The sequence below is a fragment of the Rhincodon typus genome, chromosome 31, assembly GCF_021869965.1.
Source record: "Rhincodon typus isolate 14 chromosome 31, sRhiTyp1.1, whole genome shotgun sequence".
In the NCBI taxonomy this organism is placed as follows: Eukaryota; Metazoa; Chordata; class Chondrichthyes; order Orectolobiformes; family Rhincodontidae; genus Rhincodon; species Rhincodon typus.
In genome coordinates, this window is record NC_063362.1 from 4,290,762 (window position 1) to 4,309,987 (window position 19,226).

Here is a 19,226-nt window from a genome sequence, read left to right on the forward strand (position 1 = left end):
TAAACCCCACCTCTTCCTCCATTACATTGATGACTGTATCGGCGCCATCTCGTGCTCCCATGAGGAGCTCGAACAGTTCATCCACTTCACCAACACCTTCCACCCCAACCTTAAGTTCACCTGGACCATCTCTAATACCTCTGTCTCCTTCCTGGACCTCTCTGTCTCCATCTCTGGCAACCACCTAGAAACCGATATCCATTTCAAGCCCACCGACTCCCACAGCTACCTAGAATACTCCTCCTCCCACCCACCCTCCTGCAAAAATGCCATCCCCTATTCCCAATTCCTTCGCCTCCGCCGCATCTGCTCCCAGGATGAGGCATTCCACTCCTGTACATCTCAGATGTCCTCGTTTTTCAAGGACCGCAACATCCCCCCCTCAGTGGTCGAGAACGCCCTCGACTGTGTCTCCCGCATTTCCCGCAACTCATCCCTCACACCCCCTCCCCGCAATAACAACCAAAACAGAATCCCCCTCGTCCTCACGTACCACCCCACCAACCTCCGGATCCAACGCATCATCCTCCGACACTTCCGCCATCTGCAATCCGACCCCACCACCAAAGACATTTTTCCCTCTCTACCCTTATCTGCTTTCTGGAGGGACCACTCCCTCCGTGATTCCCTTGTCCGCTCCACACTCCCCTCCAGCCCCACCACACCCGGCACTTTTCCCTGCAACCGCAGGAAGTGCTACACCTGCCCCTACACCTCCCTCCTCACCCCCATCCCAGGCCCCAAGAAGACTTTCCACATCAAGCAGATGTTCACCTGCACATCTGCCAATGTGGTACACTGCATCCGCAGTTCCCGTTGTGGCCTCCTCTACATCGGGGAAACCAAGCGGAGGCTTGGGGACCGCTTTGCAGAATACTTACGTTCGGTTCACACTAAACAACTGCACCTCCCAGTCGCGAACCATTTCAACTCCCCCTCCCATTCCTCAGACGACATGTCCATCCTGGGCCTCCTGCAGTGCCACAACGATGCTACCCGAAGGTTGCAGGAACAGCAACTCATATTCCACTTGGGAACCCTGCAGCCCTATGGTATCAATGTGGACTTCACAAGCTTCAAAATCTCCCCTCCCCCTACTGCATCCCAAAACCAGCCCAGCTCATCCCCGCCTCCTAACCTGTCCTTCCTCCCACCTTTCCCCTCCTCCCACCTCAAGCCCCACCCCCATCTCCTACCCACTAACCTCATCCCGCCCCCCCTTGACCTGTCCATCCTCCCTGTACTGACCTATATCCTCCCTACCTCCCCTCCTACACTCACCTTTACTGGCTCCATCCCCGCCTCTTTGACCCGTCTGTCTCCTCTCCACCTACCTTCTCCTCTATCCATCTTCTATCCGCCTCCCCCTCTCTCCCTATTTATTTCAGAAACCTCTTCCCCTCCCCCATTTCTGAAGAAGGGTCCAGGCCCGAAACGTCAGCCTTCCCGCTCCTCTGATGCTGCTTGGCCTGCTGTGTTCATCCAGCTCTACACGTTGTTATCTAGGGTTTTAATACACTCATCTGAAATTCCCCTTATTATTTGGACAGGTGAGCCTAACCCTTTTGAAAAGATTATGCCTCAGTGAGCTTGGTTCCAAGCTCTGGAATCCCAACCTCTGCTTTTGCTAATCTCTTTCCTGTTTTAAGTTACGCATTAAAAACAATCTCTTTGATTGAGCTTTTAACTACCTGCTCTGTTATCTCCTCCTCTAGTCAGTCTCAGTTTTTATTTTGCCGGAGAAGCACCATGAAAAGCTACCCCACAGTAAAGTGCTAAATAAATGCAAATGGTTGCTAATAAAAGCAAATGCTAGGAAGTCTGAGATATAAACAGGAAATAATCAGCAGACCTGGCTTTATCTATGTGAGAACAGTGGGGACACAGAGCATGGAAGTGGGTAACAGAAGATGGGCCCACTGACCCCAGAAATAGCACAGAGACAGCCATAACAGGGCTGTTGGTGCTGAGGTGAGCTGCTTAACAGACCGTCCTAACTGCTCTGGGACTTCGTCTCATTTAAAATAAAACAGGCATCTCGCTCTCACCCATCCCACACCCTCAATCTACCCCCCTCCACCATATTCTTCATACCCTATCCATGGCACCCCATGTCCTCCACTCATCTCTTATATTCCATCCATAGCAACCTACGTTCCTGTACCCATTCCCTGTCCCCTTATAGTCCTGATGCCAACTTAGTGCCAGCTCATACCCCCATCCCCCACCAACCATCTGCTGTTATACGTTTCATGCTAACTCAGCCTGCAACCACCATTAGCCAACTTCAGGAGCCATGGTAAAATGGAATGTAAGATCTAAGTATCTGTTACAGGCTTCACGATTAAAAAATAACTCTTATTAATAACACTTAATTCCTTACTCGTAAGGAAAACAAAAATTTGCATTCATAGCCCTATATTAAGGACAACAAATCACTTCATGACCATGTGGAGCTGTCAATCAAACTGTGAATTTACAGCCCCCTGACTGTGATAACAATAGGTTGTGGAAGCAGGGTGCAGCTCTAATCCTATAATGATAACCCTTAGGCTAATGTCACCAAACAGTGAAATAGCAATGAATGATTTTTCTTCAGCAGCATATTTGACCTTTCAGAAATATAAAATGCCTTGGGGTTTAAAAGACTTGATAGCTTGACAGTTCCATAGAGTTTATTCTTGTTTTATGTAGATTCATGTTTACTCTTAACAATTCTAAAGGAATGCCCAACATCTCGCAAAGAGCTCCTGACCTTACTCACAGAGATCACAACAGGAGGAAATGGTTAGCAAACGATTCTGAATGAGGCACTGCCTTGGAGAAAATAAAATGAAAAGGAAGTAGCCCCCTTTTCTCTGGTAATACAAGTTGTTGTGATTATTTGAATTTGGCATTCTTGCATTTGTCCTGATGGGTAAAAAACAAAAAAGGTTCAGCAACGTGACTCCCTTTTCAGCAAGACTCAAGTTCTGTTCTCCCAAGAAACTGTTTGAGCAGGATCACAGAGAGACAAGAACATAGTAGAGCTCCCTGCTGTCTCATCTCTGGTCAGTCCTGGAGGAGCAGTGAAAGGATCAGTCCTTTGGCTGATTTGAAACAAAGCCATTACCTAACTCAAAAATAAAGCAGAGAAAAGTAGTTGTGAAGAGACCATACTGTCCAAAAGCTGTAGCTTCAACTTGTTCCTTTGAAAAAATAAATATTTGATGAGTCTTATGTCTTATTCTCTGAAGAAGGTAATTCTATTTTCTATTAAAATAATAGAACTTTGGGTTAATTCTTTTGAATGCTCAACTTCACAGCAAATGTAGGACAAGGGAATTTACCGATAAAGGGACAAGGCCTGAATTCTCGTAATCTCTAATCCTTATGGCATGAGAACATACAAGCTTTTCCCTAGTTATTAAAATTCCGGTAAGATTCTATCGGGAATTTAATAGGCGTCGTCAGGGACATTGTCGGGACCTTCCAGTTTGTTTTCCACATCAGGACTGATAAATACCCAGCACTATCTCCCCAACACCTTCTCTCTACATCCACTGTGCTGTAGGTAGGGAGCTTTGTATAAGTCATAACCCCCTGAAACTGAATGTCTGCCCACAGCCCCCATTCCTGTCCTCCCCCAGCAAAGTCTAATCTCTCAGTCTGACTGAATAGCCCTTTCTTCAAACACTGTCTCAGGATGAAATAGAAAGATGGGAATGGGACCCCTGTGGCTGATTACATGGGGCAGCCATTGGTGCAGTTGAGGGATAGCTGGATAAGAGACCAAGTCTGAGGGAAGAAGTGTTTGGGAGGGGTCCGGAGTTATAACAACTGCACAGGGATAAGTAGGTGGGAGGCAAGGCCCATATGCACACACTCACTTAGATGAAAGTCATGTTTAAACTTCCTTATGGCCTCTGCTCTCTCTATCCTCCTGTAACTGTTGTACCTCCAACCCTGTCCAATCTCTTCTTCCTCTGATTCTGTCTCTTATCCAGGTTTCCCCCCGTGTTGTAGCCCCATGCATTCAGCAGCTGCACTCCCATTCCCTTCCTGAGCCTTTGTTCACCTTCCATTGCCCCACCATCGAAGCTCTTTCAACAGTCACTTCATTTCTCTCGCTCTCCAGGTGGGTTGTACTAAGGTTTACACCAGTACGTCCGATGTGATGACCCATGAAAACTTCCACAAGAAGAATGCCCAGCTAATCAACGATGGCTTTCAGCGCTTTCGTGCAACGGAGGATTGTGGGACTCTTGGCTGCCAGTTCTATGGACAAAAGACCACACACTTCCACTGCAGGTAAATCCCAATCCAATTCAATCTCCCAATATGTACAAAGAGTGACAGCTGTGACTCTCTTATTCACCCTTAGCAAGTTTCCAGACTAGGGCACGTATAGACCAGCTGTGCTGAATGGCCTTCGCCAAGATTCGACGCAGTCCTATATATAAGAATCTTAGGATGCTTTACTATGTTAAACGTGCTATATAAATGCAAACCGCAGTATGAAAAGCTTGGAGGAAGAGTAACAAACATCTGGATGTAAGCTCTCTCATGGAGCACTCTCAGTTGGTATGATTTGGAACATCAACAACACAAATTACCCAAATTGTGTGGTCAAGTCCCTCACCAGGACTAATATGTACAAACCAAAGCTGATGCTCCAATGCAGTGCAGTACTGAGGGAGTGCTGCATTGTCAGAGGTGCTGTTCTTCAGCTGAGATGTTAAACTGAAGTATTGTCTGTCCCCTTGGGTTGACATTAAAGTTTCCATTGCGCAGGTTCAAAGAAGAACAGAGAAGGTATCCCTTGGCCAATACTAATCCCTCAATCAACAACACACTAAAAAAAACTGATCATTCTCACTTTGCTGTTTGCGGAGCTTGCTATGTGCAGTTTGGCTCCCCATTTCCTACAACGGTGACAACATTTCGCAAGTACTTCCACTGGTCGTAAAGCAGTTTGAGACAAATAAATGCAAGTCTTTCTTTTTTATCCTCTGGTATTAAGTTAGGTTGTAGTGGAAAGAAAACCTGAGACACACATGCATTGTGATTTGTGCTCAGTGATGAGTGCGTGACATTGAGGGACAAAGAGGAGTTGCAATGTAGGGAACATTACAGTCTGCTCATTAATCTCTCCATTTTCCCAGGCGTCCTGGTTGTACTTTCACCTTCAAAAACAAGTGTGACATCGAGAAGCACAAGAGTTACCACATCAAGGATGATGCCTACGCCAAGGATGGCTTCAAGAAGTTCTACAAATACGAGGAGTGCAAGTATGAGGGCTGTGTCTACAGCAAGGCCACGAACCACTTCCACTGTATCCGGGTGGGCTGCGGCTTCACATTCACTTCCACCAGTCAGATGACCTCGCACAAGCGAAAACACGAACGCCGCCACATCCGGAATGCGGGAGGTCTCGGCCTAGCTTCTCAGCTGCTGGGCCGCAAGGAGAACGAACAGGATGACTCCAGCAATGATGACCTGATTGACTACTCAGCGATAAGCAGCAAGAACTCAAGTCTGAGTGCATCTCCGACAAGCCAACAATCTTCGGTACCGATGCTCCTCCCCACTCCCACCACAGAGATCTCCTCGACCCAGGCCATCAAGCCGACAAGTAGCGTCATCCCAGTGACCAAAGTGTCGACGATACTTCCGCAAACGCTGGCCAGCCCCATCCCGGTCGCCTTGGCACTCTCCAATGCTGGTCTCTCCAATACGGGCCCCTTCTTCCCTATCATTCCCAACAGGGTCTCCATGACCCTCCCCGTGACAGCAGCCAACCTGATATCCACCATCTCCTCCAGCGTTCCCACCTTGCCAACGGAATCACCTTCGCAAGTTGTCTCGGGGTCCAGCAACACAATCCCCCTGTCTCCAGCTGCTGCAACCACCATCATGGAGAAGATCACGGCCAGCAAAGGGCTCATCTCCCCGATGATGGCCCGCCTTGCAGCTGCAGCTCTCAAACCATCCAACCCAGCAGATGTAGGTGAGGCATAGGGGTTTGAATAACCCTGGTATTTTGTACTCATCGTAAGAAGAGCAGATCAGCCCCAACTTGACACTGAGAAACTGAGCTGAACTAGCCTCCTCATGTTCAAGAGATAGGTCAATGGGGGAAGTCTGGAGTTGTATCATTGGAGCTGGATTTGAATTTGAGCAGAAACATCTTTTAAAACCATCAGTAAGACCATCATTCAATGAGATTATGGATGATGTAATTCTCAACTCTGCTTTCCTGCCTTTTTCCCCCCTAACCCTTGATTATTTTACTGATTAAAACTCTGTCTAACGCAGCCTTGAATATACTTAATGATCCATTAGATGTCATGGGAGAGTCTAGGACCAGAGGGCATCATCCCAGAATAAATGGTCATATATTTAAGACAGAGATGAGGAAGAATTTACCCTCAGAAGGTCATGAATCTGCGGAATTCTTTCTTACAAAGGGCTGTCAACATATTCAAGGCTGAGACAGACAGATTTTTAATCAGTCAGGGAATCAAGGGTTATGGAGCAAAGGCAGGAAAAGGGAGTTAAAGATCATCAGATCAGCCATGATCTCGTTGGATGGCAGAGCACACTCGATAGGCTGAATGGCCCTCTTCTGTTCCTATGTTTTATGCTAACCTTCTCTCCAATAATACTCGGTGTATTATGCTTTGCTTTTCTGTCCCTTCAAATCTTTTTGAAGCAGGAGTTTATTATTTCATTCAGAACGGGGAAGACCATTTCGTTGAACTATCTCTTTCCTCTGTAAAAGTTCAAATATCTGGTCAAGTTAAAATGAGTTTTTCTCACTTTAGATTTTGCCTTCAATTCTGAGGTCTTTTTATTAGCTGGGTTACTGTTTATAAAGCAAATCTGGTGTTATTGTAATGTGATAACACTTAAAAACTGAATTAACAGTTCACCCCCAGAGGGTGGAATAAATCTAGGTGCGAATAGAAAGTCATGGAACTTTCTATGTCTGTGGTCTACCCTCCAAAAAAAATGAAAACCCACAGAATTTTGTTTCTCAAACTGACTGAAGTGTTATAACACAGAAAGAAGCCATTCCGCCCATCATGTCTGTATCATCTCCTCAAACAAGCATCATTACTTAGTGACAAATTCCAGCTTCTCCCCACCCCCATGCACACTATTTCTATCCAAATAATCATCCAATTCCCCCTTGAATGCCTTAACTGAACCTGTCTCCATAACATTTCCAGGCAGTGCTTTCCAGACCCTAAATACTCGCTATGTGAAAAAGCTTTTTCCTCTCATCGTGTTTGCACCTTTTGCAAATCACTTTAAGTCATTCTGAAGAAGGGTCACTGGACTCGAAACACTAAATCTGTTTTCTCTCCACAGATGCTGCCAGACCTTCTGAGTTTCTCCAGCAATTTCTGTTTTTGTCCCTTTCATTTCTTTTTCATTTTATGAGTGGGAACAGTTCCTCTCTACACACTCTGTCCAGATCAAAGTTTCCTCAAAAGTAACTTCTTGCGTAAGATGGGAATATGGAACAAATGCCTGCTGTCCTGTCTAATCTGCTAATGTTTGACAGTTCAGCCGTTGCACTATTCCAGTTAAAGGGGCAGTGACAGGAAGCTGGGAATTTCAGTTGAATGCTCCTAATAATGGGACCCAGGTGACTTCATCAGGGAACACTCAGGATTAATAGATGACAGTATTATACTGGTGGACAAAAAAAAGGGATAAGCCTTGGTCTTGCAGGAACTTTTATACATAACTTTGCAAATAGAGGCATTTTGACAAAAACAATAAAATGGTAATTGATGTAAATTTTATGTTTTTTTCTATTGTATCCAGTAGTGCTCTTATACACAAGTGAACGGATTTCTTAACCCCAGTCACTCGTGGTTTTTTTTTTCACCAATTAACCACTACCGGTGTTCTCCAATTGATTAACTTACGTGCAAGGCCCACAAAGGGCAATGCAGATCATCTGAGGCGAGGGAGAGGTAGGGAGAGATGGAGAGGGGATATGTCACTTTTACAGATGTTCTCATCAACCTGCTCAGAGATGTTACTACACACCTCTGGAGCAGGTGGGACTTGAACCTGGTTGTCCTGGCTCAGAGGTAGTGACATTACAACTGCAGCATAAGAATCCCTTGTGTTAATGTTTTATCAGTTGGGAGTTATTATATTCAGAAGGTAGGTCATAACTGGGGATTCGCATTGTATTACATAAATTTAGGTGCAGAGTGAAAGCGGTTTTTTTTAATCAAAGGTGCATTGTACGGAATTTGTGTCTCTGTAAATAAAAGCTTGTCAGCGATTTCCCCACCAATGATTTCTTTTTTCTTTGCTGTGCTCAGTCCATTCATTAAGTGTATGATATCTTTGAATGGTGCAATCTATGTGTGACCTGCACAGTAATGTCCGGGTACCTATGCACCCAAAGGGAACGTGCTCAGCTTCATGCGTATAGAGCAAATGGGGCAATGGATTACACAAGGCGACCAAAAGCTTGGTCAGAGAGATTGCTTTTAAGGAATGTGGTGAAGAAGGAAGGCAACGTGTGGAAGTGCAGGGAAGGAATTCCCGAGCCTAGGAATGGGTAACTGAAAACACAGTTTCCATTGATGGAGTGATCAAAATTGGGGATGCTCAAGGTGCTAGAATTAAAGGAGCACACAAATATTCCAGAGATTTATAAGGCTTGAAGGAAAATGCAGAGAGCAGGGGTCGAAATGGCGAGAGGTGGGGATGGGATTTGAAAATCAAGATGAGGGTTTTATGATCAAGGTGTTGTTTGACTGGGAGCCAAAATAGGTCACGCTCTGTGAATGGGACTCACTGAGAAACATTGGTGGCAGCATTAGGATGACTTCAAGTTTATGGAGCTTAGTACGGGGGCGATCAACTTTGGCTTCAGTTTACTGGGTAGCCTGAATTTGGTGGTGTCCATAGTAACAGCTCTGGGCACATTACAGGATGGTGATGTAACCCTGCTAGGTGACAGACTCACTCCTTAAGCACAATGTTCTATGTGGGAATTGGATTGTGCATACACTGCAGTGAAATGCAGTGTCTGCTTTTTTTCTTCAACCTTTACCCTTTGTTCACAACCTCTTGACTTTATAATTCCCAAGTGTGAGCTTGTTCATTTTCTAAAAACAAAAGGGAGGGAACAATTTTATGAGGCGAGTAATGTTTAGATATCAAGAGGAGCAGGCAAAAACGGAACAGCACTGACCTTGTGAGATTTTGGTGTTAAGATGCAGATTAACCAGAACGCATCTATCAAATTCTTCCCTTTACTGGTTAAAACAGACGTTAGGGTTAATCTGCTGCTCAGTGGAGTTCTGAATTGAACTCTTCACGTCGTTAGGTCTCACAGTGTAAGTTCAGAGCCTTTGAGAATTGGCAGAGTCAGAAAGTTTGAAACTTCCTCAATGCAGGGGTAGCTTCTACAACTTGTATAGAGATATAAATCCACACTAAGTAGGGTGGGGTAGGATGGGGGGAGCTGGTTGGGGAGGAGGGAGAATAGGTCACTGAACACTTTGCTTCCTTTCACTTCAATAGCCATCCTGAGAAATAGGGCAGGTTTTTTTTGGAGAAAAACTAAACTTTTTTCTGCCTGAGGCCAAATTAATATTTTAGTCCCTTGGGTATTTCAGATAAGGCTGGGTTCAGGCAATTCTATCAGCTGATTTATTCTCTTTTCACATGGCCTTTGTCAATACTTTGCTCGTAAATGTAATCTGTCCATCTGGGTAGGGGGTTGGGGGTGGGGGTGCGGTTGGGGTTGGGGGAGAAGGAGGGGGTGGGGAAGGGGTGGGTCAAACCTGTTTGAACTGATCTGTTTGGCTGTCAAGTTTGATCTGGCATGAATGGGAGATGTTCCTGTTGAGCATGCTCTGTGGCAGGCTGAAGCGTCTCCATGGAAACGTAGACATCCTGAAAGGAGGCAAAGGTTGTCTCCCACTCTGGAGCTGCCAGAGTCCCTCAGCATTAACATGATACTTAATGAATGGTTAAGAGGCAGGGCCACAAATCAGATATGACAACGGCAGAATGAAGCCTTTTCACCTCCCCCTCTCTCTCCTCTCTGACATCTCAAAAGTCCCGATGGCTTGACGTGATTTGGCAATAATTATCACTCCACTTGTTCCGTCGCTGAGCGAAAGTCAGAACCGATCTCATCACAGGGGACCAACAATGACTTGTTCTCTGCGTTTTGTCATAGCAGGAAATGAGCAGCAAACGCAGTTGAACCAGTTCAATCTGGTCCCACTCAAGCAAGAGCCAAGTGACATCACCAAGACCCAATCTCAAGACTCAACACAGAATCAGAGCCTTGATCTCAGCTTGAAGGAGCACAGGTAGGTACCTGGCTGCACTGACTGCACCAGTATAAAAGTCAAAGTCAATTTATTACTTTAGTCCTAACCAAAATGGATGCCATCAGGGCTCAGTAGTTAGCACTGCTGCCTCACAGTGCCAGGGACTTGAGTTCGATTCCAGCCTCAGGTGATTTGGGCATAGTAGGACTGCAGGTGCTGGAAGCAATGAGCAGGAAAGGCAATGTTTCGGCCCAACTTTCCTGCTCCTCGGATGCTGTTTGATTGGCTGTGCTTTTCCAGCTCCACATTTATTGACTGTACCTTCACGTGATGCCTATGTGGAGTTTGCACGTTCTGCCCGTGCCTGTGTGGGTTTCCTCTGGGTGTTTTGGTTTCCTCCCATAGTCCAAAGATGTGCAGGTTAGGTGGATTGGCCGTGCTAAATTATCTGTAGTGTCCAGGGATGTATAGGCTAGGTAGATTAGCCATGGTAAATGCAGAGTTATGGGAATAGGCTAGGGGCTGGGTCTGTGTGGGATGGTCTTTGCAGGGTTGGTGCAGACTTAATGGGCCGAATGCCCTCTTTTTGCACTGTAGGAATTTTATGATGAAACCAGGTATTGAGGAGAGGGCACAAGCTCTGTGAGGCTGTCCTGACATACTTGCAGCTGGTAATCCCAGTTCTTCACATATAAACCAGACAAGTACATTTAATCAACTACCTACACCACAGATAAAAGATCACCACCACACCCCAACCCCCCAAAACATCTGCTGCTCCCATTTATTATAACTTCCGCAAAATCTTTCCATCTTTTGGTTAATTGAGGTTTGAATCTCTTTTTGAAATATAGCCCATTGCCAGCCTGGCGATCAGCAGCTGTCCAGAATGGCAAACCTGAACCAACCACCTCACCACCACTCCCCTACTGCCAGCTGATGCTCCATTTTGAACCTGGCACACAGATCATCTTTTACCCCAAAGCAAAGCCCTGAGTGATAGACAGGCCATCCCTGTCCCTTGCTATCTCTGCTGCACAGGAATGTCACAGTCACTGTTCCTCCCAACTCCAGGTGAATTTGATCAGGAAGCTGGGCTGCATGTTAACCTGATCTCTGGTGCCTGCTGTGGTGGCCCCATGCTCAGATGGTACTTACACTGGCAGCTCCAATGCACCCATTCTCATACCAGCTTTGCCTGACCTCCCTTCCTGTAGCGGGGGGTGGGGGGGTAACGCTGGCAATCAATTTGCCCCTGGATATCTGTCAAAATTGACACATTTGGAGAACAAAGGCTCAGAAAACAAGACAGAAGGCCCCAAAAATGCACATCTCAGGAGCACTAGTTAGTATTCTGCTCATTGTGAAAACCTCTCTGTCTGCACACACTGTACTTAATCCCTCACTTCTCCAGCTCCACAACTAGCTGAGATCTCAACAATCCTCCAATCCCATTTATACATTCCTCACTCCCTTTCCCCAAGCATTGGACTTAACTCTCTGGATCCTAAGTTTGGGAATTCACTGCCTAAACCTTTCCAAACTCTCTCCCCATCTCTCCTTAATTAAGAAGTTCCTTAAAGCAGTTTTTATTAATTCATTCAGGGGACGTAGGCTTTGTTGTCTGTGCCAGCATCTGCTGCCCATTTCACATTGCAAATAGGGATGGGAAATAATATGATTCTTCACCTGTCATAAAGTATCATCCTTTGCCTTAGTGTCAGAGGTTTCAGCTGGCAAGTGGCCCGGGATGTTTCACGATATTAAATAAGAAGTTGCTATGACTTTATTGCCGATAACGCACAAAATTAGTTAAGAGTGGTGTGAAATGACTCCATTTCAGACTCTCTCACCTTCTGAGGGAGTCTCTGTACAACTCTACAGGCTGTTTCTGCTCATCAATGTGCCTGAGGAACAGTGAGTGACAGAAGGAGAGCAAAGGAAGTCTATAGACCTTCTCTATCAGATCTTTAACCTCACTCTGTTGACCCAGGATTTCCAAAATGGATGTGTGTATTCTAAATTGTTTGTGGGATGTGTGCATCACTGGTTCTGGTTGTCCATCCGTAATTGTCATTATGTACAGTTCAAAGAAAAATAAATTGATTCCAGATATGGAGGGATTTTCATATGTAGAGAAGCTGAAGAGGTTGTGCTCATTGCAGTTCAGAAGAATGAGAGACAATATAATTGAAACATATAAGATTCTTAAGGGTAGACGTGAAGAGCCTGTTCCCCCTTGTGGGAGAGTCTAGGACCAGAGCACACAATCTCAGAATAAGCGGATGTATTTTTAAGATAGAGAAGAGGAGAATAATGAATCCATGGAATTCTTTACCGCAAGGGGCCACAGAAGCTGTTTCGTTAAGTATATTCAAGGTAAAGATATACAAATTTTTAATCAGGAAGTTGATCTAGAGTTATGGGGAAAGGCAGGCAAGTGGAATTGAGGATTATCAGATCAGCCATGATCTCATTGAATGGCGAAGCAGATCTTTGGGCTGAATAGCCGACTTCTGCTCCTACGTCTTACAGTCTTTTGGAGCTTACATTCTCACTATTTCCATTTATGAACATTGAGGTGAGTGAGGCTCCTGATATGGAAGGGCTCTGAAATATTGTGAGATATAGAAACAGGCCAGTCGGTCAAAATATTTTTGATGGGGACCTGGTGATTATGACAAATTGATGACAAGGCAGAGAGACACCCAAAAGATCATCTTAAAGAAGCAGCTATTTGGTTTGATGGTTGATGCTGAAAATTCCCTATAGGATTCTGAATGTTGCCTGCAATTCTGTGGTCCTTATTTTGGACAGTTGATTTATTTTCTAGTCCCTTGTGCCATATGGGCAACATTAGCAAGATGCCAACCTTTACTGTCTACCCCCAACCACCCTTTAGAACATGACCTCACTGGGTGACAGTATCATGTAACCAGGTATTTGACAACATATTCACTATACTTCAGATTAAAAGCTGAGGCATAAACAAACAGTTTAGCTTGGGTCAAGTAGACTGTAATGAGATTGTAGCTGGTGTTTTGATTATCACACTGTGGGATAACTACAAAGTAAACACTATACTGCACCATCAAGTCACAACAGTCATAGAGAAATTAAAGTAATTCCTTTTCCTTGTTCCTGCAGCACTGAATCCAATGGACATGTGGATTCGGGACAGACATCCCTGTTATCCTCATTTCTCAATAAGGTAAGAGTTACTATCAGCATTTATACCCAGAGTCAAATTAGCAGGCTGCAGAGGGTGTTCCTGTTTGTTTTTCTGTTATTCCAACACCAGTTTTGGAGCTTGTGGTGTCGAAAGCATTCATATTTTAAAGACATTAATTATGTGCAGCACACTTCAACTCGTCATCCACAGATAAATTAATGCAATTAAATGGAGTAGTGTGTGCTGCCATATTGTGAAGTGCTGTGGGTTATAGACCGAGGCACATGTAACAGCTGCAAAACACTGGGTGTTACATTTCAGCTGCTTGTTGGGCGGCAAGGGAATGGTTTTGTCCATTGGTGAAACAAGCTAATTTACAAATGTTCTACCGTTTAGCATGTTCATTACTGAAACCTACACCCGGTCAGCCTCCAGCATCAAAAACTCTTGTTGCCCCTATCTTAAGCTGCTTAAAGCCCTGTTCCCCTCTCACTGACTGACAGTGGCTCCCAGTGAAACAACATTTTGATGTTATTATTCTCCTCTTTACTTTCAAATCCCACCAAGGGCTGGCTCCACCCTCTCTCTGTAATCTCCAGCCTCCACTACTACCTTTCAAGATATCTGTGCTCCTTGATTCTGGCAGCGTGCCCTTCCATGATTTGCCCAGCTACACTATAGACTGGCTGGTCAGATGGACTGAGCAGCAGCAAATGCAGTTTAACCCTGAGAAGTGATGGGGGTGCATTTTGGGACAGCTAACAAGGCAAGGGAGTACACGTTGAATAGTAGGAACCTCGGAAGTACAGGAGATCATGGAGACCTTAGTATGTATGTCCATAGAAAGCGGCAGGACAGGTAGATAAGATGGTTGAAAGGTATGTAGGATAGTTGCAGTTATTAGCCAAGACATAGAATACAAGAGCAAGGTGGTTATAATGGAGCTGTGTATAGCATTTGTTAGGCCACAGTTGGAGTACTGTTCAGATAATGTCTTGAGTGGTTTGGTATTTGATTTTCTTCATGGTGCTCCTGTGAAATGAATTTTAATCTTGAGATGTAGTATATCAAAGGTGTTGTATAAATACAAGCAGTTGTTGTAATTGCTCTGGACCTTTTGAGAAGACAAGGCCATGGAAAGTGGGGCCCAAGACCGGAAGGTCAACACCGTGAGTCTTCACAAGGTTTAGTGCATCAGCTGAAGGGAAGAGCTGCCTGAACTCAGTCAACAGCAAATCACTGAGAGGCTACAGGCCAAAGCTTAGGATGTCCCATCTTGCGTCAGGAAGGGGAAGAGGGTGCGTACCAAAATTCTTATTGTCAAGGATTGTTACAATGCAGAATGACGCCTTTCGGCCCATTATGTTTATGCCAGGTATCTGAATGGGCAATTCAATTCACTTCATAGCCCACCTTCTCCTGCATAACCCTTCCCATTCTTCCCTTTCAGACAACAGTCTAATCCCCCATTGAAAGCCTCAATTGAAGCTGCATCCACCAGAGTCTCAGGCAGCTCATTCCAGACCTTAACCACTCACTACACAATCAATTCTGAGGAAGGGTCACCGGACCCAAAACATTAACTCTGTTTTTTCCTTCACAGATGCTGCCAGACCTGCTGAGCTTTTCCAGCAACTTTGTTTTTGTTCCTGATTTACAGCATCCGCAGTTCTTTTGGTTCTTAACCACTCGCTGCTTGACTTATGCTTAGGTCTCGCTTTGGAATTTGATGTTTGTTGAATTATTATAAACTCTTATATTTCTATCGCTAGATGTCCCAAAACAGCAGCGGACTGAGCAATTTGCTGAACCTCAAGACAGAACCGGACTGTGCACAGTCTGATGCAGAACAGATGCCCTACATGAATAAAGCTTTGACCCCACAGAGACAGGAGAAACGACAGGAATTCTGGGAGAAATACCTGCGCAGGTAAAGGTTTCACTTCTACTTGCTGCAGCTCACTCAGTGGCTTGGTGGGTCAAATTAGACCATTTCCTGAAGCAGACTCCTAACAAAACCCTGACTCTGATTTAAGTCCACATTGTGTTTGTCTCTCTCAGCCCATATATCACACAGTGTTATAATTTGTGTGTGAATGTGGCAGAAGGAAAGCAATCAAAATTCCAGGTCTTGATTGTTGTCTAGTGATAGGTCAAAAGTGCATATCTACATTCATATCTGTGTGTGTGTGTGTGTGTGTGTGTGTGAGAGAGAGAGAGAAAGAGAGAGAGTTAGTGAGCATTCATGTCTTTGAGTTTGTCGCTGTGTCTGTGTCTCCATGGAAGTGTGTCTCTGTGTTTTTCTGCATGGACATGTCTCTATGTGTCTGTCTCTGTGTCTATGAAGGATATGAAGGATTCTTGAGCTCCTCAACTGCACCAGCAATGTGTACATCATTCCTGCAGAAACTAAATATTGAGCCAGTGCTACCAATTCCCTGACAATTTGTTATGTCTCATTTGTAGATTTACCACGGAAGATTACTGTGAGACCCAGTGTGACTTCCTACACAAAACCCATTTCCATTGTGCAGTAGAAGATTGTGGTGCCCTTTTCAGTACCTTGGATGGAGCTGTTAAGCACGCCAAGTAAGTGTCTATATGTCCATTGAGTACATATCCATATCTGCCAAGTACATATGTCCATTACCTGCCAAGTATAAATGTTGACATATACCAAGTACAAATTTCCATATCTGCCAACTTTAAATGTCCATATGTGTAAACTATGTGTGACCAGAGAATCAGTATATGGCAATGAGTGCTGATGGCATAGAGCATATAATTCAAATGAACCTTCATTGTTACAAACTAAGGAAACCATGGTCCTGAGTGCAATGTGAGTGACCAATTTGCAATGAACCTCCAAATCTGTCCCGATGGAGCTCGCTGAAAATTGGCTTACCTACATGAAACCAGGCAGCTACCTCAGGAGACCTTGACAAAGTCAGTCCTGGTCACTACATGATGTGTTAATGATCTAAAAAGGGATTGATTAACTCTGTGCGTTAGTTTATTTAAAACAGTAAAACACATTACAAGTTATGACGTAGACATTACAGCAAACCAACTGATTCTGTGTGTGCAGCTTGCAGACCTACAGCAGATCAACTGCCAGGCAGAGTCACAACATGGTCTACACACTTGGAGTAACGTACAGGCAATGGACCTTTACAACAGTAAATTGCAGGCTTCTGATTAGCATATTCAATAGGTTTGAAAGTAGGCTTGGCTCCTCAGACATCATATGCTTGCTAGATGGCAGGTAGGATTGGGTACAGGGCACCTCCTACTGAAATTCACTCCAAAATCCATTGTTTAGAATGCAAATTGGGATGGGTCCAGGATAACAAAGTCACTTTCTCCCCCAATGTTTTTTCTGCGCAGATTGTCAAGAGGTAGCTCTTGGTATGTGTGAGGTAAATGTAACCTTTCCGAAAAGAGACATATATTTGCAAAAAATTTTCATCTTCCATTCCTCAGGACAACTTTCAAATTTACATGTCAGCCGATCAGTTTCCTTTTCTACTGTGGTATAAATTGTTGAGATTGTTTGAAATTTAGTATTCTTGCAAATTGGCCTGATGGGTGCAAGTTGAAGATCTACAAGAACATGTCTCTCTCTTTTCAGCCAGGTTCTATTCTACCAAGTGTCTGTTTAAAACAAAACCTGGTGCAGTGCCAATAATTGGACAAAACTTCTCCCTCGATTACCCACAGAGCAGTGAACAAGAAGCAGAAGCAGAAAAAAAATCATGGGGAAGGTCTCCCTTATCTTCTCTGACCCTCTCTAGGCTGTGCCTGGCAGTTTTCTGTTTAATTAAATTTTTTAGTAACTGATCACATTATTGAATATTCTGTTCCTTATCAATAAAGTGAAGTCTGCTCCAATGCACCCTACCTGAGGCCTCAGCCCCTTTAATTTGATGCTGTTTATATTTATGAAGTGCCAAATAACCTTGTTTTGACCCAGGCATGATTCTAATTTAGATCAGTTATTATTTAAATAATTTATGCAGATTAAAAAAATGCAGAGGTTATTCAAGGTCCAATTACTTTGATGACATCACATGAAGAGGCTGCAATTTGTAAGAAATCTCTGGGATTTGCAGTCGGACCAAAGTGTGGGACTGATGGATTCAACAGAGATCCCCCCACCTTCACTGCAGGGTGGTGAAGACCCTTTTAATAGGCAAACAGCCCAAATAAAACACAACCTCAGAAAGTGAAAGTAGCACGGGCTTCTTTTGGGAACAAAAAATAATCGCAACTCAACTAGTTCTTATATTAGGATAGAGTCATGTAGAAATATACAGCATGGAAACAGACCCTTCGGTCCAACTCGTCCATGCTGACCAGATATCCTAAATTAATCTAGTCCCATTTTCCAGCATTTGGCCCATATCCCTGTAAACCCTTCCTATTCATGTACCCATCCAGTTGCCTTTTAAATGTTGTAATTGTACCAGGCTCCACCACTTCCTCTGGCAGCTCGTTCTAAACACACACTACCCTCTGCATGAAAAAGTTGCCCCTTAGGACCCTTTTAAATCTTTCTCCTCTCACCTTAAATCTATGCCCTCTCGTTCCGGACTACCCACCCCAGGGAAAAGACATCAGCTATTCATGCCCCTCATGATTTTATAAACCTCCAGAAGGTCACCCCTTAGCCTCCAACACTCCAGGGAAAATAGCCCCAGCCTATTCAGCCTCGCCCTATAGCACAAACCGTCCAACTCTGGCAACATGCTTATAAATCTTTTCTGAACCCTTTCAAGTTTAATGAAATGAATCTGAAGATTGCGAGGGATTTGCAGTGAATCTGGTTGGTCCAGTGCTGGGACACTGCCCAGGATTAAAATCTCAAAATTACTTGTGCTAGTTATCATTGAGGTGAAGGTGTAACATTTCTCCAGTTGAGTCTGCTATATCTGAAACAGGCTAAGGGCTCAGCTAAAAAATCAGATAGTAGACACTGGACTTTAGGAGTGATTTGAGGGTCCTTGAAAGAATGCAGAGGGAGATTTACCAAGTGGTTCCAGGGCAGTGGATTTTATTCAGCAGAAACTAAACTGGACTCATGATGTAAATACCGTCGCTACAAGAGCAGGTCAGAGGCTATCAATCCTGAATCAAGTAACTCACCTCCTGACTCCCCAAAGCCTGTGCACCATCTACAAGGCACAAGTCAGGTGCGTGATGGAATACTCCCCACTTTCCTGGATGAATGCAGCTGCAACAACACTCATAAAGCTTGACACAATCCAGGAACAAAACAGCCCGCTAGATTTGGTACCACATGCACAAGCATCCAATCCCTCCATCAATGTCACTCAGTAGTAGCAATGTTTACTATCTACAACTTGCAGGACAGAAATGCAATAAGGCTTCTTAGACAGCACCTTCTAAACCCACGACCCACTTCCATCTAGAAGGTCAAGGGCAGCAGATACATAGGAGCACCACCACCTGCAAGTTCCCCTCAAAGCCACTCACCATCCTAACTTGGACATACATCATCTTTCCTTCAGTATCCATGGGTCAAAATCCTGCAATCCCCTCCCTAAAAGCATTTTGTCTATCGACAGTACAAGGACTGCATTGGTTCAAGAAACAGATCGTCACCATCTTCTCAAGGGGCAATAAATGTTGGCCCAGCCAGTGACGCGCACATCCCATGAAAGAATAAAAGAAAGATTAGGTCAGAGAAATTGGTGGTGTTCTCCTTGGAGAAAAGGAGGTTGAGGGGA

General features: G+C 44.5%; 1 protein-coding gene across 4 annotated transcripts in view; it reads left to right on the forward strand.

The window, feature by feature from the left end:
- casz1 (castor zinc finger 1) overlaps window positions 1-19,226 on the forward strand; it is a 370,171-nt gene that overhangs the window by 313,725 nt on the left and 37,220 nt on the right. For 2 of the 4 annotated variants that reach the window (XM_048615145.1, XM_048615146.1), the window contains exons 12-17: window positions 4,118-4,290; window positions 5,145-5,989; window positions 10,208-10,343; window positions 13,452-13,515; window positions 15,249-15,406; window positions 15,943-16,065. In XM_048615145.1, the coding sequence (XP_048471102.1) occupies window positions 4,118-4,290; window positions 5,145-5,989; window positions 10,208-10,343; window positions 13,452-13,515; window positions 15,249-15,406; window positions 15,943-16,065 (1,499 nt within the window). The remainder of the gene's footprint in view (window positions 1-4,117; window positions 4,291-5,144; window positions 5,990-10,207; window positions 10,344-13,451; window positions 13,516-15,248; window positions 15,407-15,942; window positions 16,066-19,226) is intronic. The other 2 variants (XM_048615147.1, XM_048615148.1) reach the window with 1 other exon arrangement.